This window comes from Lutjanus erythropterus, chromosome 4 (genome assembly GCF_056507025.1).
Source record: "Lutjanus erythropterus isolate fLutEry1 chromosome 4, fLutEry1.hap2, whole genome shotgun sequence".
Classification (NCBI taxonomy): Eukaryota; Metazoa; Chordata; class Actinopteri; order Lutjaniformes; family Lutjanidae; genus Lutjanus; species Lutjanus erythropterus.
This window is the reverse complement of record NC_139320.1, coordinates 15,076,402-15,098,009: the sequence shown is the minus strand read 5'-3', so window position 1 is coordinate 15,098,009 and position 21,608 is coordinate 15,076,402. Positions and strand designations below refer to the sequence as shown.

The following is a 21,608-nucleotide window of genomic DNA, read 5'->3' as shown; positions in this document are numbered from 1 at the left end:
CGAGGGAGACTGACTCATTGTAAGGAGGTTTTGAAATGTACTTTTGATTCTATTGGTTTGTTGATTCAGTGGAAAACTGAGTTACAAGACAAGCCTGACAACAGTCTAATTTTTGGAGGGAGGGTTGGATACATGAATTTGGCTTCAGTTGTCTGTTTTAGTAAGGTTATATGAAAAATCTTTCTCACTAAATGCATTCCATTTAAATTCTTTAGTGTCAGACTGCCATTAGTAAAATTAAATGGTGATTCTTCAAAGTTCTTTTTCCAGGTTTATCGAATAGAAATACCAATTCAGGCTGTTTTAGTAAAACGTTAAACTAAATGACACAAAGGGAATCAGGATGGTTGTGGAACTTTAATGTTGTGTTGGGGAATGATAAAACTTGATGGCCACTGGGGGGGGATACCTACATGGAATATCTAGTGGCCAAAGAGTAGCTTTTTGTGGCCATGGGCCGTAGTTAATATCAAACCCAGCAGAAACCTACATTACATCAGAAAATGTTTTTAGAGGGGCTTTGGAAAATAAAGTTTGACATACATACTTCAACCAAAATTTACAAGTTTGGATTTGAATATGAAGGGAACAGTATTCAGAAGATATTAAATGATATAAAACCCTCAAAAAAATTTTAAATAAAATAAAATACATACCTCAGTGGATTTAAATAAACCCACTTTGCAGGTCTCCTGACACTGTGTCTTATCTCAGTAGTAAGAGCAATTACGGAAGCACATCCCCTCTAATTTCCTGTTTGCAGCTGATAATGTATTTGCAGTAGCTAAACTGTGACCCGCCAATGTTGCTCACCTCTCAAGTTACGTTTGAAAACTAGTATCTGGTCTGTAGTAATGAAAACCCAACAAGCTCTCAGTGAAGTAACTCCCAAAATAATTCCCTGCGGCACTTTGCGATTTGAAACCCATTCATTTTTAATGTCAAAGAAATCTTCACGTACCTACCTACCCAAAGTTATTAACTCCAGATTCTGTGATGGTAGGAGTCATAAACAATTCTAATACATCCAATAGTTAGTTATAATTTCTGCCCCTTTTGGTAGAATTCTGTTTTTTCAGTCACAGTTGGCAGTGTTTCTCATACACACATATCTCCTGCAGAAGTATCTGGTTTTGATCAGTAAGAGAGGAAAACAGACGAAAAAAGTCGAAGAAAACATAGTGCCTTACAGCAAAACAATGTGCTTACATTTCTGGGCAAACTCTCTGACCTTTCATAAAATCACAACTAAAGACTTAAGTTACTTTGAAACCCTCAACAGTCACTTTCAGATCTAAACATATTTTCTCCTGTTTGACAGGAGCTCATGGTGCAGTCCTACAGTACAGGAAGCCTGGACACTGCAGTTACAACCAAAGTTACTATTTCAAAACAACAACAAAAAAAACCCTTTAAAATACATTTCAATAAATTAGGTGCAGTGCTAATGTGTTCAGATAATCCATAATCTCCATGCCAAACATTCTCAAGTCCTGTGGCTGGAGGAATTGAAACAAAAAAATGTGACTTTGACTCAGCTGCTTGAATCAAGTAAAGACAACTGTTCACCTCAGATTTAAGAAAGGTGCTGGACAGAGCGGTGGTCTAGACACAAGGATACTGTGGGTCATCTTCACAAAGAGCTAGACGACACCCACCCCCTTCCCATACTTAACACTGCTAGCTGAAAAGGACAGTTCAAGTTTTCTTTGCAGCCTATAGCCATTAACATCCACCAAAACCGATGACAACTGGAACTTCTTTACTTAAAGCACTCATTGTCTATTATGTTAATATGGAAGAAGGTGTTCTAGCTGTTGACTTTGTTTTTTGCATATTATCCAGCCCTATCTACACATTTCCCACATTGCTGTGTTCCACTTCATTGAGGCAGGACATTTATACTTAACCTAAGGATAGTTTCTACCAAGTGAAAAGATACCATGTGATTTGTGTTTAACACGTGGGCTGCCGTAGTGAGGATCAGTGAACAAGGTTTTGCAAGAGTTGGGCAGTGACTTGGGACAAGTAGGTCAGACTATCCTGATGTTGTTACAGATGTTGATGTTGTGAGGGAGGAACCTGAACAAATGAACCGCTGATGTGCCACACAAAACACACTGAAGTTTTCAGCAGTTCTAAGAATTTGACTGATGTCCTCTGCAGTATTGTCCACTGCAGTATTTTTGCTAAAACTGCAGCCCACCCTCATTTAAAAGAAACTAAATATTTTATTTATGCTATCCATGTTTATTTATGTTTATGCTCGATGTCACTAACAGACATGCTAGTTCCTCTCCTCTCCTCTGTGTTTCACTAACGGCAGGGTTTAAGGCTGGATCATACTCCCAAACAGATGTGTACATCGACAGCTGTGGACACCATGGATGCCTGTTGGTTTTGTTTATACTTCTTTCTGGAGCCTGCTTGGAGGACACACTCCACACACAGTGGTTCTGCTTCTGTAGAAGCTGTGTGGACAAGTCTGCATGGTTACAACAAATTAGGGGTACATGACCATGACGAATGGATTAATTGCCATCAAGAATTTAACAGATCAAAAATTCATTTATTCATGAGGTCTTTTTTGTGTACCATTTCTCTGGAGCTCAAAGGTTTTCTCATTATTTGGTCGGGTCTGCCTCGTTAGTGTAGAAACTGCAATTACTGCACCACATTTAATATTGTTTTATTTATTTATTTACCAAAGCCAATTGTTGAATAAGGACAGACGGACAGCGAGAGCTTTATTGTTTTATTATTCTGTTTGTTTGATTTGTTTGTACTTCACATGTCACATAATTAATGTTGCGCGAAAAATTGCTAAAATAAAACTTAAATCGAGAAAAAGGTGTGGACTTTGTGTTTTATTCACGATCAATTGTTAATATTTTCAATTATTGGTTAAGAAAATGCACATTTACAAACCTACTATGGGCACACCCTCTGATGACAAAATTTAAGTCACATAGACTTTCACAGCCTCTCGCATGCATGTAAAGAATAATACTGATTTTGCCCCTCCACATACGGAGCAGAGGATAGACAGGTGAAATGAAGATAATGTCTTTTGAGTTGATGACAACTGTCATTGTAAATGCAATAAAAAGCTTCGCAACAAGAGTTATTTTTGTGATGAACACTTCAATCAGTTAATCATGAAAAATAATGGACAGATTAATCAGCAGTCAATCAAGAACTGGAAAAGCTTGTCCTATGCCAAAGAGGTGAAACTTTATGACTGGATCACTGAGAAATAAAATAAAGATGGGAAGATTTTGTAATACATGACTCCTTTAAGTGTTTGTTCAGGTTCAAATGTTCATAATATTGTAACTTTCCACATGCAAATAGTTTTATGAAAAATCTGTTTCCTGTGATATTTTTCTATTCAAATGCATTTGTATAGCCCTTAACTGCAGCTTTAAATGGCTTTGGAGGCCCACATTAAAGAAGAAATTGAATTTAGGCAATTAAAGTGGAACATAATATAGTCAGAAATGTGCCGGTATCCTTGTGTCTAAACTAAACGCTGCTAAAAAATTCACAGCATTGAAATGGTTTCCAAACAGCCTTAAAAATATCACACCAGCAAAAAGCTGAAAATAACATTACACTCTACAAAAACAATTAAAAGGCCCTTTTCTCTCTCAAAGGACTTTACTGTTCTGACAAAAAGTGGATTAGGTTACATTCAGGTGCATGTTGCCTGACTTTAAACCAGTTTCTGGCTCCACTTGCTCTCTGCCTGTACATTTGACTATCTGTAATAAGATTCTGTCTGCATCCAGTCCATCGTAGACCTACTCTGTGGCTAAACTCTGTGACTGTATAAAATGGTCTCTTCCTTGTGACTTCATCTGAAGATCGACATTTCATGAGTTCAAGGAGGAGCAAATTCAAACTCAGTCTGGAGCTCATCTCTGTGACTTCACTAATATTGGTAACTATCGAGCTAGTCGGCTGCCTTCTTGCAGTTTTCTTTGGCTAGTCTCAGTCTGGACAGGATGTGTTTCTTAGGGAACTTTAAAGTGGTACAACCAAACTGGCTCACCCCTCCAGTGTCTCCGGGGAGTTTCTCACGTCTCTGGACCCAGCTGCGCCAGCCGGGCTTCCAACAGTAAACACTGTCATAGAAGCGTGAGCCGTTCTCCCCACCCAGCACATAAATCCTGCGCTTCCACCTGGCCACACCACCCGCCGCAATCCGCCGCGGCAGCCCAGGAAATACCACAGGGCTTGGGGCTCGGTCGCTTCCACCACCTGCACCTCCCCGCTGCTCCGCTGTGACCATCACCCCTCCCCCAGTCACCTCCCTCTCTATTCCAGACCCCCGGCCCTCTCTAAAAAACAGCACACGTCCAGTGGCATCCAAAGTCTCCAGGTTGGTGTAGTTTCCATCCAGGAACTTGGTAGTGTCTCTCATGTAGCCCCCTATGGCACAGACTCCTCCACGCACTGCTACTCCTCCAGCAAGGCAGGTGGCACCAGAGTCCAGTGCCACACGTGTCCAGCAGTCTGTCAGGGTATGATAAATAAGCACCCCTGAGTGGACCACTGCCCGGTTCTGTTCAAGAGTGGTTCCACCCAGAAGGTAAAGGCGTCCACGCAATGCTGCGCAGGCAAAGGCGCGCAGAGGGAGTGGTAGCCGAGGCCCCGGAGCCCACTGCAGTGTACTTAGCTCCAGGGTCTCACTGGAGTCCAGCAAAGCTGAGCGGTTACTACCACCCAATGCATAGAGAGACTCCCCACAGCCTAGCAGGCCGAGCATAGCCCGGGGCTGGACCATTGAAGGCCGCTCTATCCACTGGTCCAACACTGCGTCATATTCATGCACAGCTGCAGACACAGAGCCAGTCCGCAGAATTCCCCCCGCCACAAACAGCCGGTCACCTACAGCCGTGCAGCCGGGGCTGACCAGTGAGCCCAGCGCCGCCAACTTCTCCCACTTCCCTGTCCGAGGATCAAAGCAGTCCACTGTATAGTCTCTTGCAGCTAAATTCTCATCCTCCCGAGGTGTCAGGTCCACGCACACAATCTTCTTCTCAAACATGCCCTCCCGTGGTCTCAGAGGTCCCCCAAGGCCCTCACCGGCGGCGGCAGGCCCCAACTCCTGGCTCAGTCTTCGACTCTCTTCCTGGGACAACAGCCCCGGCCGCAGGTGGTGAAGTAGCGCCGGCATGTGGGCATAGCGATCCAAGGGTTGATGCTCTGCCCATCGCCGTGCTGCATCGTAAACCTCCGCCTCCGAGTCCACCCCTAGACGGTCAGAGCTCAGGAGGCTGCCTAAAGTGCCGTGGTCCAGCAGAAGGAAGTCTTTCTGCCGGGCCACCCGGGGAAAGTGCTGCGCTACAAGCCGCAGGGAGGCACGCAACAGCAGCTGGTCATGGTGAGAACGGGCCAGAGAGTACATCCCCAGACAATTATCCACTGAGAGGTGCTCGAATAGAAACCTGCAGAGATTAGAGTAGAGAAAACCAGAGATAGAGAGGAGAGAGGAGAGGAAATGAGAGGGTTTAAAAGCCTGAAGACAGACGCTGGTTTGTCAACTAAAATGTAATTTCAAAGTAAAAATATAGCAACCAGAACTGTCTAGTGAAAACCACTGCGTCCTAACTAGAAATGATCCAAGAAGCGAGCGGGCAAACTAGGGCTGTAACCAACTCAGAATTTTGCCAGATTTGGCTGTTCAATAAGAGCATTCCTTTTTTTCCCAATTCAACACCACACTAAACTTCTATATCAGCCAACATGCCTATGCCTTACTTGTAAGACTCAGATTTTCACAGTCAGAGAAAGTAAATGTGTGAGTTCTTCTGTAGCTCAAGTGTAAAATCCCACCTCACCATGGAGCATCTCCAGCCACGCTACTGACGGTGTATCAGCCACTGTAGAACATCACCTGCCCTGCACAACCCAGAGCATGTCCCCAGCACTCCATTTCCATTACTATTCCACTTCCATCAAAGTTACTTTTGTGTTTTGTGATGATTTTGAAACACTTGTAAAGTTACAGCCTGTCATGCTGTTACATTGCTTTGTGTACAATGAAGCAGCTAAAAAACAAGAACATAAACTTGTTTACCAACCACTCATTACACCATCTCTCATCAGGTAACCACCAGTTCATGCTGTAACATGGACTTTTTAAAATAAGTGTGGCTGATAACATGAAATTATATTTATGAAGCCCCTTATTTACAATTCCTCACTGAAATATTCTCCCTGTGCATTCTATAGGTGTATTTCTGTTTTATCCTGTTATTGTGAAGCATGCTGACTGACAAAGGAAAAAAAACAATACTGCACAACTTCAAGAATCTCAATCAGCTGAAGGGCCTCTGACTGATGATTTGAATCTTCAACTTTTAGGTGGCAGCCCTCGAGCAAACCTCAGATTGTATCAGTTCTTCCCAACACTGATGTCTTAACCTGCTGCGTGCATCAGCGAACAGGCTCAGTGATGTGTTGCTTCTTTCAAAAAATGCTCAACATGGTTCTATTTTTGTGAAATTTTGTGCATTTGCTTCACACCCAACCTATTTTCATTTGTCAAAAATCAATCCTGAAGTGTCTGTTGCCCCACCAGTCACAATCAGATTGGACAAAAACAGAGTAACATGTGCAAATAAGAAGCAGTGCATCTTCCATGATCTGCAGCGCCCTTTTAAAACAGGATATCTGTGTGTCGGAAGGAAAACTGGTGGCTGTTGGCAGTTACAAGTAAGTTAACTGTCTCCCAAACTACAGTTAAACAAGACTGACTTGACTATGTCAATTAAAAAAAAAAACAACAACTTTGACACTAAACTTACTCAGTTGCAGAAGATGAAACCACAAGTGCATTTCTCTTTCATTTCTCAAAGTCTATCTGGACAATTTTCTGTGCTCTACATGTTCAAGTTCACTTGCTGTAGGAAGCCGCGTGAGTAAACTTGCTCATCTGTCACTTTCATATACAGCATATTTACCTGGAGCACAGGTCTTGAAGGGGCATAACCTGAAGGCGGTTGGCAGCCACAAACAGATCCTCAGCTGTGTCCAAAGAGAGCCCTGCCTCACCGGTGTATACAAACTGGATGACAGTCTCCATGACAGACGGTGTCACCTCCTCTAGCCTGATCTCAGTGAGGCGAGACTCAACCAGAGGGCTAGTGAACATGGCACGAAAGTATGGGCTCACAGCTGCCAAAAGGACTCTGAGGAGAGAGAAGGGTGTAAGACAGACAACTGTATTTCTTACTGTATTTCTGAGCAACAATATTCACAATTGTGTTTTTCTTTTATCAGCTTCTTTGTAGGATGTGGCAGTCATACCTGTGACACATGAACTTCTTTCCCTCAACAAGTAGAGTAACATCACACAGCTGCTGAGCATCCAAGAGCTGCTTTAATCCTGAGACACACAGCAGAAAGAGGACGGAGAGACAAAGAGGACGGCGAGGACAGAGGGATGGATGAGTAAGGGCAAGAATAGAGAAAAACCAGGAGAGAAAAGGCTTGGGAGGACAGGTGAGTCACACTAACTCTACAAGGACTGGTTTCTTAATTCCCACTACCACCCTCACCAGTCTCATCAGTTTCCTGTCTCACCATGTGTGATGTAGTCTCCCAGCGGTGTGGTGCTGTCATCAGGGAAGTCCTCCTCTTCCGAGTCGCTGTCTGAGAGAGGTTCTCCTCCTCCCCCGTCCCCATCCTGCCACGGCTGGGGACGCCAGGTGACTGTGCCCCCCCGCACAGCATTCATCTGAGGTACAGTATACATACACTGATCAGCCACAACATTAAAACCACTTGTTTAATAGCATAATGATGTTGTTGTTGTCAATGTTGTTGTTGCTGTGCCCTTGTTGCCCCAGTAGCCATCTTGTGATATCTGGCACGTAAGTAAGTGTCAAAAGTATAGATATTTAAATACTTTTAAAATACCACTTTTTAAAAATAATATGGTATCTGTTCATTATAATATGGAAAGTACCTAAGCTAAAAAAAGGAAAGATCTAAGTGCTCATTCAAGACCCCAGGGTCTTCATTGTCTTGCCTGAAATTTCGCTTGTAGTAAAATCAGACAGTGTTCAGTGACTGTTGCTGTACCGGCACTGTGAACAGGTTGTTAATATTTTTTTTTTTTCCTTTTTTCATTTTTGCCTTGGCATCAAAACAAGTACTGAGGATTGTTTTTTCTTATACTAGTGTTTTCAAAGTTGAAAATTCTGGGATCGTGGCAACTCTACACACAAGCCGCAGATCATTAAGTCTTGAAATTTGCGAGGTGGGGCCTGCATGGATTAAACTTCTTGTTCCAGCACATCCCACAATCATATTGAGGTGTGGGGATTTCAAAGGTCCGGTCATCACCTTGTCAACAACAGGACACCTTCTTCCACTGTTCTGCGACACTCAAGAGAACAGTCGACACGGGTGCTCTGACTGTTTTGTAGCTATGCATCAAGCTGCAATGCACTATATGTTTGACACATTTCTATCATGGCCAGCATGAGCTTTTTCAGTAATGTGTGCTGCTGTAGCACTTCTGCGGGATCGGACCAGAAGGGTTCACCTTCTCAACTCACACTCATCAATGAGCCTTGGGCACCCATGACCCTATTGCTGGTTCACTGATGTTCTGGGACCACTTATATAGTTACTAATCACTGCGTATCGGGAACACCCACCAAACCTACAGTTTTAGAGATGTTTTGAGCCAGTCTAGCCATCACAGTTTGGCCCTTGCTTGCGATTCCTTACACTCCCTGCTTCCAACTAGAGATGAATACATAGCCAGTTTCACAGCATGAAATGTGGGTTTGCTCTGCATCAGTGAAAACACGGACATCACAAAAGACATGATGCCATTTGAAATTGGTGAGAGGTTTTCAATACAAAACTCAGTGAAATGATTTCAGTGTGTGTATCACCACCTTTTGAACATTTTCACCACATTTTAACAAATTCATGATAATACTGATAATGACAGTTTTGGTCATTCTAAACTTGATATGAAATTTTCACACTAATTCATCTCTACTTCTAACACAACAACTTCAAGAATAGTACAGGCATTATGCAACATGACCCCACACAAATTGCATCAGAAACACTTTCAGCTGTCTCATGAATCTATAATTTACAAAGTGTAATAGTGGAGAGTGCTAAAAAAAATTGGAGAGGCCACAATTTCCTATTACTGCCCATGTTAAAAAAAGTATTTATGAATGTCTTCTTGTCTAATGTCCACACAGAGGGTTCAGTGCTGTCCACAATCAACCAGAAACAGACATGGACATGGAAACAGTCCATGTGCAAAACGAAATTCTTTAACTCTCAGATGTGGGTCAAAATGACCTGCTGTAGTGGGTTTATTTTCTTGGAATATCTTTGTAATGAAACCAAGTTTTACTTAAATTCTCTAAGTTTATGTTCATTATTGCCAACATTTAAGTTAAGTGACAATTTGGCAGTTATACTTGGAAAGTAATATAAAAGTGCTATTTTAAAATTTTTAAATTTATGTTAATCATCACTTGCCAGCATTTATATGGATAAGTGCCAAAAAAAGAACCAGGGTATGACTAAGAAAAACATTTGAACTAGCACTTGGATCTCTTGGGACTGTTTTTACATTGTAGAGGAGACCTTAATGGCTATTTTTCATAGATTTTCTGCTGTAATGTGTGTGAGGTTCACCGATTTTTTTTCTCACAAATACCTGTAGAAAAAAAACCCTGTTAGGATCGTATTCAGGCTTTTCAAAACTTTTCTTTCATACAATTACTTAAACTTTTTTCTTTCATTCAAAACATTCTGAGGACACACAGTCCATTGAGTTTGACCCACACTTTTGTGTAAAATGTCTGGACAAGAAGTGACTGTTCACTTGCTGCTTCCTGCATCTCATCCTTTGACAGGTGCAATTGCAATGAGATGATCAATGTTTTTTTCACTTCACCTGAGTGATTTTAACGATAAGACTGCTCAATGTAAATAAACACTCATAGCTGGGCTAGAATTGCACTCAAGCGTATGGGATTTAGACTCAAACCTCTATAGATGCAAGGCCTATCTTTAACAGACCGGCCTATGTATTATAGACAGAGGCCTGTGACAGATATGAGCCAGATAACACTTATCACTGACCAAAATGTTGCTTTCTAGACAACGTTCATGATGCAGCTTAGTTTTAAGGTAAACAAACATTGTTTGCTGCAGACTCACTCCAGCTCGTTACAGTATGGCATTTTCATTTCAGCAGAAGGATTAACATAATGTCTTTCATAAATACTAACAAACACAAAGCAGGCTGCTGTTGTAGCATGAGGAAGATTTTTAGCTTACAGTACCTTTGCTCTTCTTCTCGTTTCCACCGTGAAGGCTGGTTGGGTCTCACTTTCAGCAGGAATTGGTGAGGCAGTTTGGGGCAGGCTAACTGTATCCAAGTACCCGCTTATTACCAGAGGCTTGGACAGGCTTTCCTCGCTCCCATCTGGCTGTCTTTGGTCCTCCGGGGCTCCGCTGAATGGCTCGTCCCGGCCTGTGGAGAAGACGCGTCAGGCTACTCGCTGCTCATCCAGCCCCAAGCACAACATCACTACTAACTGACGGACCAAACTAGCTTACAAAGGACCAATACTCCCGCTGTACAAACGCTTCTCTTCCTCGCAAATATCAGTCCACCATGATATAACGTGCACCCGTCCAGCTGGGTGGTAAGACAGTGGACAGAGTAGTTTCTAAAGCCTGCAGGGGAGAAATATAAGACTGAGTTCAGGTTCAGTCGGCCGCACTTGTCACGTCTGAACCGGATTACCGCAACGTTAAACTTCCGCTCCTCTGATTGGCTGACCTTTGGCTCGTGACGACTGTTTGGGGAGAGAGCCGTCTTTGTCGTAGTGTCTTGAAGGGAACCCCAGACCTGCAAAAGATCTCGCGAGAGTTATCACTTTAACTCAAACTGTGACATTTCTCTGACCCAACAAAGTCTTTTCTGTCCTCAATCCTATCCAAATTTTCAATCAAAGCGTCTGTCACATTATAACAAATAACTGATTTGTACAACGTGTACAATGAAGAGATAACGCTTACAAACCTCGCGAGAGTTTTGTAAATCAAGAGTTCCTCTCTAAATACGGCCGTTTTTTCGTCGCTGGGAAAAAAAATATTTTCTGCTGATTCTTTGACATTGTGTTATAATTTCTGCGTAAAATTGCGGCTACATTTTCAAGACATAATTTAAAAAAACTCTATCTTTGTTTTATTGTTTCACATTCCGAAATGCTAATTTCCGCATTCATGGTGCGTTCACTGCGGATACGTTCCTTTTTCAGACAGTTCTGTTAGATGGCATTAACATATAGGAAAAGGAAAAACTGTAATAATAGATTTTGTTTTAGGAATTCGATACATTGCCCCACAGTTTCTTGTAGCAAACATTATTGGAAATCCTCTTGAGAATATTAATTGGAGTCGTCATACCAAATAGTTTGTTAACAATAAAGTCAGTGAAGTGTATTTAAAAAACATTTTTGATTGATTTGGAGAGAAGCCATTTTTAATATTTTGATTTTTTTTATGGCAAGTTTTATATCCATAAATGCAAATGGCCTACTATTCAATAATTAAACCATGAAATTAAACTGTATTTTGAAACACTAAAAAGACAGCTAAATCAGGAAACAATCCGGGACTTTGGTCATTTATGATGCCTACCCATTTAAAAAACTCTTTTCCCTGTTCTTTTGTTGTTATGATTATTAACTGTATTCCCTCTAAACCACACTGCTCCCAAGTTCCGTCAAAATAAAAGGAAAAACGGAAAAAAATAAGAATTATCATTATTATTGTTATTATTATTATTGTTACATAATAGAACAATACATGGCTATACTTTATGATAAATGTATTTTAGAATATTTTATTTAAGGGATACCCAAGCATGAATTCAAGCGTACAACTTTTGAGGGCGCCAGCACAATTTATGCTATAGATTATTCCTACACCCCATGAATGCAACATTGAGCACAAGACAGACATGGCGACCTGCATGGGCATGGTTTTAAGAGTTGGAGGCTCTGCATTGACTGTGTTGAAGCCGGCAGTCAGACAGTGTTCAAGGCAAAGAACAAGTGTGTTCATCCCGCACCGTTTGTCTCACGGAGCCCGTAGTAGTTTGTACGAGCATGTCCGTGAAGGCTACAGCGACAAGCCGGAGCTGGACATGATACCAGTGTGTGAAGAGACCGACAAAGTCATAGCAAATATTGAGAACAGGAAAGGTGACCTGCGAGGAGACGATGTCAGGAAAATTGTAAGTGTTTACACACACAGTATTCATTCTTCAACATTCACATTCACGTTTGGTGAGTAATGAGTTATGGTTGGTGTCTCATGTAATAAATACAAATCTATTCTCCTAATGATAGAATAATATTAAAATTAAAGACCCCCTACAAACATGTTTTATGACATAAAAATACTCTTCTTTAAATAATAATTTGTATCTGATACACTAAAGATGTAAATAAAGATGAATGATGTCTCCCCTTCCTTCCACTGTACAAAAACAAATCAAATAACTAGTTAAAACCAAACTTATGAGAGATAAACACTTCAATAAACAACAGTGTGATAAGAACTACCTAAAACGACAGAAAACCTATGCATTTGATATGTATGTTCATTTTTAAGAATAGCTGATGTCCCATTTGCTAACATAGAGGGGGGCGAGATTTATTACCTATACTGCAACCAGCCACCAGAGGGCAGTTTTTTTTTTTGGCAAGCTTTTATGTCTTCCATCTTTACTTTTGTGAATGATGAGGAAGGCTCCAGGTTTCTACATCGCAGTTGTGTAAAATCCATTATTGATCCTTAATACCGGTACTCTGACAATAATGTAGAGATGACTGTTGGTGTTTTCATGTAATATTAACCGAGGCTTGAATTCTAACTGTTAGCACAATATTCCCTTTTCGAAATATGGAATCAAGCAAATAAGGAGTATTTAGTATTAGACCTGACTTTATTGATCCACTACATTGACAAACACAAAGAATTTGAGCCAGTAGCTCTCAATATGTTGACAAACTGTATATAGTCAACATACTGAAAGCAAATGTAATAATGATACAGCAGACATACAGTAAAAAAAAAATGCAAACATAAACATGTAGTTATAATAAGCATCAAAGCATTGTGGTGAAATGTGGAAAAGTTGGGGTGCCTTTTCAGCTGACATCACTGTCTGTATGTGTGGCCACATTGCAGGTGTGTGTGTGGCAGGAGCTCCAGGCAGTGAGGACAGAAATCTCTGGACTGGAGAAGCAGAAGAGACACATCGGAGACACAGTCAAAGCACTAGTGGTCAGTACAAGTTAGTTCAGCACTGGTCACTGTCACCCGTTTACAGATAGATGTTTCACTCAATTGTTTTCTATAATTCAATGTAAAAGTATATAAAGACAGTCCCATAATTGTGACATTAACAATCTTTTCCTCTCAGACCAAGAACGACAAGAAAGCCCTCGCCAATGTAAGTTTGATTTTGGCACTTTAGACTTTCAACTTATCAATACTTTGTTATTGAATCAGTTTATATTGGCAAGTGTCATTCTGCTGGTCGGTTGAAAATAAGAGTCGGGACCAAATCTTTGTTGTTTATTTAGTTTGGTTATCTTTGTTGCAGCTTCCAGAGTACACTCAGGCTCTGCAGAAGGGTCGAGAGATCCGCAGCAGACTGAATCAGCTGTACCCCAAAGAGACTGAACTGGAAGAGGAACACTACGGACGAGCACTCAGACTGCCCAACACCAGTCACCCTGATGTGGTGAGCATACACACACACACACACACACACACACACACACACACACACACACACACATACACATACACACACTTTGTCCAAACATTGTGTGGAGAGATGTTCTGTGAAGTGTTTCAAAAGAGCTCTGTGAAGACAGACAGGTGTGATGGTGTGAGACATCAACATGCTGCATTCTGATGCTTCAGTATCAATAATCTAATGTCACTTCTAGCGTGTGTTTTCATGACAAAACGTGGTTTCAGTATTTTCCCTACATGCAACTAGAAGCAGGAGTACACCACTGCTAAAGTAACTTTTTTATGAGAGGAGAGGACAGCAGAAGGTTGAGTCTTGTCTCTTCGGAAACTAATATTATTTTGTGATACCTCATAACTGGGTTATTTAAAGGCATACTTCACTCAAAACTGAAAATTCAGTCATTATCTACTCATCGTCATGCCAATTAAAGGTCGAGTTTAGTATTTTAGTCCATAAAACACTGCTCGTCTGGCATAATTCAAGTCTCCTAAAGTCCTGACATGCCAAGTTGACTTGAAAGACATTATTCAGACCATGTTTTTAGTCTAAATCTTCACTGTAGATCCTCAGCTTGGAGCCACATTCAGGTGCTCGTGCACACTGTCTGAACTGGGTGTGTGTGGTGTAACAGTGTGCGCACACAAGTCATTGGCATGTTCGGGCTTTAGGAGACTTGGATTACACCAGACGAGCTTTATTGAGGCATTTTATGGTTTGTTTTTTGGTTGTTTTTTCTGAAAACTGGTCACCATTCACTTCAATTGTTTGGGAGATCCTTCAACACTGTTGTCCTGTGGACTGAAAAGTAACCCTGACCTCCAATTGGCATGTAGGTGAGTAGACAATGACTGAATTTTTTATTTTTTTGGGTGAAATACCTCTTTAATGCACTTGCGAGTAAAGCCAGTAAATGGAGAGGGAAGGAGCTCTGTGTTCACTGTAGAAATTTTATTTTGCGTTATGAGCACTTCATATCCAGGTCATAAAGCCTTCCTTTCCTTTCCTTTCTCAGCCAGTTGGAGATGAGAGCCAGGCGAGGGTGGTGGAGTTGGTTGGACAGAAACCAGGTGATTGACGTTATCTATGCCATTATTGATCTCAACATTAGATCATTAATAAACCTAAAGTGCTGTACCCTTGTGTGTTTAAGTACAAATCTCAGAATCTGCTCTTTTCTCTCTCTGACATAGAGTTTGACTTCAAGCCCAGAGGCCATGTAGAGCTGGGGGAGGAGCTGGGTCTCATCAGGCAGAGGTGAGGATGACTCTGATTGGTTGTTTTCTTTAAGTTCATCTTGATTTTCCATTTGTTGTACTGTTTTTCTTTTAATAAACTTTATCAACAAATGTTAACATATACCAATAATTCAGACGTGTATTCTGTGACTGGCATTCTGAAGAAATTCAGAGAAAACAGTACATAAACAAATATAAACACACAAACAAACAATCATCAAAATAAATAAATATTAAATCGAAAAAGAAAAGAGAAAAATATCTGGGCTACATAGATTTTGAAGAGAAAAGAAAATGCGGACAAATACATTAATTTTCATTAAAGACAATCGTATAGTTGGATAGTTTTGATACTTTTTTGTTGTCTATGAATTGTAAAGTCCTAATTTAGTGTTCTTAGTCTTCTGTATTCTGGTATTAAGTGTCTACCCTCTTTGATATGAATGGGAATGCTCCTCTGTCCTCTCATGCAGACATCTGGCTCATGTCTCAGGCCACAGATCCTATTATCTGAGGGGAACAGGGGCCAGACTGCAGACTGCACTCCAAAACTTTGCCCTTGACACACTGCAGCGACGGGTGAGCATGTGCCTGGTCTGATAAAAAAAAAAATGAATATATAGTATTTTTCTGTTGAAATATAAAAAGAAACTTGAGTTTTCCTTTTGACTCCTGCAGGGCTTCATTCCCATGGTTGTGCCTGACATGCTGAAGGGGGCAGTGTTTGTGAGTACCAGAGCTCTGTGCCATTGTTTTTAACATGTTTGATTTTACACAAATGTAGTCGCAATAACACAATTAGACTTAAAAATACTTAATATCTAAAAATGGGGTTTGGATGCACGGAAATCAAATATCAAATGATTTTTGGAATATATATATTTAGATGGTTAAAATTCAGAAATAACAGTTTAAAGACCAAAACATCTTTAATCCAGACAAAGTCCCTCTCCCTGACTTTTCCTCTCTTCTCTTCGACCTCTTGTTCCCTCCCTCTGCAGGAAGGTTGTGGGATGCAGCCGAACGCCCATCGCTCTCAGGTCTATTCACTGGACCCAGCACGATTTCCAGATCTCAACCTGGCTGGGACTGGAGAGGTCGGGGTGGCAGGTGAAACTTCATTCTTCACTCATGTTTATGTGCTGAAGCTTTTTATCAAAAATCTTGAATCCAGCTGCTCACATCAAATGTTTCATCATTTTCAAACAACTCTTGATATGCTGAAAAATGTGCAGGTTTGAGATTGATCAGAAATCAGAAATCGTAAGTGGAAACACCCATGTTACAAACGCATACAATATCATATTGTTCGTACTTTAATAATATATATTTCTCACTTGTCTATTTTCAATTTAAGCTTCTTCAATTGCAATATTTGCTTTTTATCTTTCTTTATATTTACTTACTACTACTTAGGTTTATTTTATGCACTAAAGAGCCAGTTTCCTTGTATTTGAAAACCTATTTGGCACTAAACGTGTTTCTGATTCTGCTGTGTAGTAAGTGGTTATGTGATGTGTGCTTTTTTTTCTGCAGGCTATTTCATGGATCATGCAGTAAACTGGAAGGACCTGCCTGTCAGGTTAGAAGCGCTCATCACTCCTGGTTTACTGCAGATAGATAGTGTCATTATATTAATAGTAATAATAGCTGACCTGACGTGTCGTCTCCCTCCTGCTGCAGGACAGTGTGCAGCAGCACCTGCTACAGAGCAGAGACAGACACGGGCAGAGAGACATGGGGGCTCTACAGAGTGCATCACTTCAACAAGGTTAAAAGACCAACATCATTATGTCAGGGTCACAGGAGCTGCTTGTATGAATATTTATACACAAAACACAACATCCATAATTCTACTGCTCTAAGTGACATGTACATGGCATTCAAATTTGCATATGTGTAAGTACCTACTCGATAAGTATGCTAATGAGCATTGTAATTAAAGCTGGGGCTGGTAACATTGGAGACACCACCAAGAGTGAAGAGCTGTTCACACCAAGAACGATACTACACTGTAACTTTGTTAAAATATTGTTCCAACCCACGTGGATGGAGGAATCCACACCACAACTATAACGATAACAGCAAATGTGAATGGATGGTGAAGAACTGATGAACGATAGAAACACTGACCATCAAAATTCACCCAAATTTACAGGGTAACGCCCACAAGTTCATAAACCTGTATAACTGTTAGTGTGTGTGTGTATCAGGTGGAAATGTTTGGAGTGACAGCAGATGAGACGGGAGAAGAGAGCTCTCAGCTGCTGGACGAGTTCGTCTCTTTGCAGAAAGAGATGTTCTCTGCCCTGGAACTACACTACAGGTTAGTGCACACACACACACACACACACACACACACACACACACACACACACACACACACACACACACACAATCAACAATTCTGTCAGCGGCGCAGTCACAGTCTTAAGTGTCCCTGTTCTTTTAAACATACATCCTAAATTGTATTTGTGTGTGTTTTCGCTCAGAGTGCTGGACATGCCAACACAGGAACTGGGTCCTCCAGCATACAGGAAGTATGACATTGAAGCCTGGATGCCTGGGAGGAACAGCTATGGAGAGGCCAGTCTCATTATAGCACTGTTACCTCCGTATTCACCATGTTTCAACCTTATAAATCACATGATTAGGAAATGACTGGAGGTCAGCTGAGATATTTGCTTACTAACTTGTGTAAAAATGTGCATTTGCGATAATATATGCTGCAGGGCAGGCCATTCACGACTACTGCATTTTAGTTTCCCAAGGTATAGCACATTTTGTTCACTGAATAGCAATGATCAATCCTTGACAAAAATGTCTCAAATACAACCAGTAAAGAGGCAGCTAATGAGGGCGTGATCAACCTGGGAGAAGGTTAAATAGCAGTGCTGATTTTGATTGTAGTTCTCTCTATAAATATCAGATTTCCAGTGGGTCCAACTGTACAGACTACCAAAGCAGACGCCTCAACATCCTGTACGAGAGAGAGGACGGCAGCCTGCAGTACACCCACACAGTAAGACTGCAGATGAGGCAGACTGCTGTATATTCCTGCGGGTTTATCTCACAGCAGTGTACCACCTCCATGATGTGTTTCTGCTTTTATTTCTCTAGGTAAATGCTACAGCATGCGCCATCCCTCGAACCATCATCGCCATCCTGGAGACTCACCAGACCAAAGTAAGATGTCATCGTAAGGGCACACTTCACACATGAGGGTTCCCAAAAACCTGAAATTCTTTCATGTGCTCATTTTTCTGTCAATGAATGGTCCTGGAAATGACAAAATAGATAAAAAAAATCTCTTAAATCTTTCTGGTAAATGTTGTTATGGGCAACAAAATTATGGTCTAGTTGTTATATGAACCATAACAGGCATCACAGGGCCCCAAAATATTTGACTGTCTGACGGCTGAAATTTTCGCTGTGAGAGAGAATAGATGCAATAAATATCATGTGTTGGGCTCATAGTTATTTCACTGTTGTGAACAAGCAAAAATGACCTTTTTTGATAAATATCACTAAATAAATAAATAATAAAATCATTATTTTGGAAAACTGCATATTTTCACAATACCGTGCTTGTTGAGACAAAAAGCAAAAGTCAGCACAATTTGTGAAATTTAATGTATTTTTAACATAACCATCCCTTGTTTGTGTTGCACCTGTTGCCAGGGTTGGGGTCAGTTGCAGCATCTGACTTCTTCCATTTAAACAGCAATTGTGAATAATATGTCATAAGTAACCATCTTTAAATGGTTAGCATTATTAGCAGACAGATATAAGTTTAATATATAAAGATATTGTTGGTCTTATCCAAATAGTCTCTGAGAAAGGTCTCTGAAAGGGATTTATATTTTGATTTTTTAGTAGCAGTAGTTGTTCCATTTTCATGCATATTCCCAGCTTTAAAGTGAACCAAAGAAAGGAAAAAAAAATCAATGTTTCAATTAAACTGTGTAAATGTGAACCTTCTTTTGGAAAATAGTAGTTTAGTTTCATCGTCTCTTATTATCTCTTATTATTGTTCACCTGCTACCTTGTTAAATGTTTATCTCTTTGCATGCACCTGTCTGTGTACAAATGTAGCAGAGCGGCTCCCCCTTGAGGCCGTTGTTAGTCAAGACATCCTTATACAAATCGTAATGTACTTCATTAGACATACTGAAATATTAATTTTTAATTAATTTTCTCAGTGTTACTAAACAGTTTCCACTTTTCTTTACCTGCGTGAGATGCCTGTCTTGGTTGTAGAATGACCATAAAATATTGCAGAAGCTTAAATCTGTTTTATTTTCCTTCTGAACACCATTGGAATGCAATACACCTCCTCACTTTGTGATTTGATTTTAACACGGCATGGAAAATTCATGTCACAGTGACAAGCAGTTCATTACAGTGTTTCATCTGTATTCATTTAACAGTGGTGCTTCACCACAGCAAGAAAAATACCACCACTGGTAACATCTGTATAAACACAGTAATTTAGCCTTAATGTTATCTGTAACTAAACAACCTGTAGTTCAGATGTTTTAGAGATAATGATTATATTATTAAAAAGATTTAACATTAGAATTTGAATTTTAAGCATAACTAAGACCCAAACAGCAAGCAGATGTGAGACAAAACAAGATTTTTTGCTCAAAGTGCCACAGCTGTATTACAGTTACAGAGAAAACACTGGAAAATAACTACATAATTGTTGCTCAGCATATAGTTCTCATTTAACGCACACATAAAAATACAGTGTGAAGGGTTTATTGTATTTCACTTTATTTCTTTGTTTGATTTGGTTTCACTAGTGCATTTTACATCTTCCATAAAAATTAGCCTTAACGAACTCTAAAGAGTAACTAGATGTCAAATACTATTACATTTTTTTAAAAGATTATATTCATGTTTTTAGGGATTTACTGCAGCAAACCTAGCTAATACATAAATATTTCCAATATAATTATTGCAGGACTTTTTTTTTACACTTACTTGTTTGGAAGCATGTTGCTGTCCTGCCTGAAAAAGGAAAGTGAGATCAGTATCACATGACGTTCATTATAAGATGTTTTTCACATTATAACAAGACATTTTCACATTATTATGACATACAAACTTATTACTTATCAACTTTTCTTGTTACGTGGTAACGTTTCTCTAGCTTGGCAACAATATGCTGTTGTACACTTTACTGAACATCACAGTGTTTTTACTAATTCGAATTTTTGTTGACCTTTCTACTTTTGTCTACCCCTCTCCTCCACCCTTTCTTTCCATCTCCTCAGGAGGGAACAGTGCGTGTCCCCCGAGCTCTGCAGCCTTATTTGGGTCTGGAAGTGATCGAGAAGCCAAAGTACGCTCCACTGAAATACATAGGACCCAACCAGCACAGTCGACCTCCCAGGCCTGCTCCCAAGACCAGATGACACAAATACAAGAGTAGCGCTGTACAGCCAGCCACCGTCCAGTCCACGAACACCTGAGGTGGGAGCCAGGTCTCATTCTACACCACCAAGTCAAGACAGGAAGCAGATATTTAATACACATAAAAATGCTTCATACAGTCTGACTGTTTTAGTTGAGTGCATCAGTGTTTTGAGGTGATGGATCAGGTCTTAACCTTTCAGTTTACTGTCAGTGTAAATATATTTCTTTCCTATCGTGCTGAATGTCATGAAATTAGGAACACAAGCCTGAATGTGTTGTCCAGCGTATGAGGAGGACCATGAAAAAAAGAACTAATAAAGTGTTAAATTTCGGTCTGCCTTTTATTGTGCCCAGTGCTGTTAAGTACGTTAGGTATGTTAGACATTTTCCTTCACGATCCCTGAAATTTGGGTATCGGCTGATACAGAGTACTGATCCAGTACCGGTGCATTAAAAGAAGAAAGATATTATGGTTACAATTTTTTTAACAGCTGTATACTACTGATATTTTATTAATGAGACGTGATTGCTACAATCTTTGTATGGTCTAGCTCAAGTTAAACCTTTCATAAAATTTGAACAATGAATAAAACATGACTTCACCATCCTGGGAAAAAAAGACATACATGATTCTGTTGGGGTTCAGGGTTAATAAATTACACGGTATTGGATTTGGACTAATGGACTAATATACTTACAGTTATGGATACCTGTATTATAGGCAGTATTGGAGGCATTTTCCAATACTGGTACTGGAACAACCCTAATATATACATCATACATACGTACATTACCACACAAACACAACAAATGACATTGTGACCTTGAGGAGGGCCTGCAGATGGAGCACAGTGAAAAAGACTTCTCCCAATGGTAACATACAGGCGCTTGTTACACCACCAGCTGTTCCAAAGTATGAATAATTGATGTGCAAAAGTAATTAACCAGCAGCTCTGGGAGGTGATGGTGTTTGCATGGACTTTGCAAATAAACTGAAAGCTGTTATAGTAATATTCTCACTGGGCGTGTTTAGTGGGATTTGAATAGAGTGGAATTACAGAGAAGTTTAATGTTTTTCTGTCCTCAAGCCTCTGAGCAAGGCCGCAGCC

The 21,608-nt window shown here is 40.4% G+C and overlaps 2 protein-coding genes across 2 annotated transcripts; one reads left to right on the top strand and one right to left on the bottom strand.

Annotated features, from left to right (window-relative positions):
- Positions 1–3,500: 3,500 nt before the first annotated feature.
- Positions 3,501–10,935, bottom strand: LOC146328197 (kelch repeat and BTB domain-containing protein 8). The gene is made up of 5 exons (XM_084717069.1): positions 10,341–10,935; positions 7,594–7,747; positions 7,318–7,396; positions 6,972–7,199; positions 3,501–5,453 (listed from the first exon to the last, which is right to left on the bottom strand). The coding sequence occupies exons 2-5, from the start codon at positions 7,745–7,747 to the stop codon at positions 3,956–3,958; spliced, it is 1,959 nt and encodes a 652-aa protein (XP_084573195.1). The 5' UTR covers positions 10,341–10,935; the 3' UTR covers positions 3,501–3,955.
- A 1,076-nt stretch (positions 10,936–12,011) lies between these two features.
- sars2 (seryl-tRNA synthetase 2, mitochondrial) lies at positions 12,012–20,830 on the top strand. The gene is made up of 16 exons (XM_084717071.1): positions 12,012–12,304; positions 13,264–13,359; positions 13,499–13,528; positions 13,682–13,822; positions 14,853–14,907; positions 15,031–15,094; positions 15,549–15,654; positions 15,754–15,801; positions 16,077–16,185; positions 16,612–16,657; positions 16,759–16,846; positions 17,289–17,401; positions 17,568–17,661; positions 18,005–18,097; positions 18,196–18,261; positions 20,358–20,830. Exons 1-16 carry the CDS (start codon positions 12,029–12,031, stop codon positions 20,496–20,498), a joined length of 1,566 nt encoding a protein of 521 aa, XP_084573197.1. The 5' UTR covers positions 12,012–12,028; the 3' UTR covers positions 20,499–20,830.
- The last annotated feature ends 778 nt before the right edge of the window (positions 20,831–21,608 follow it).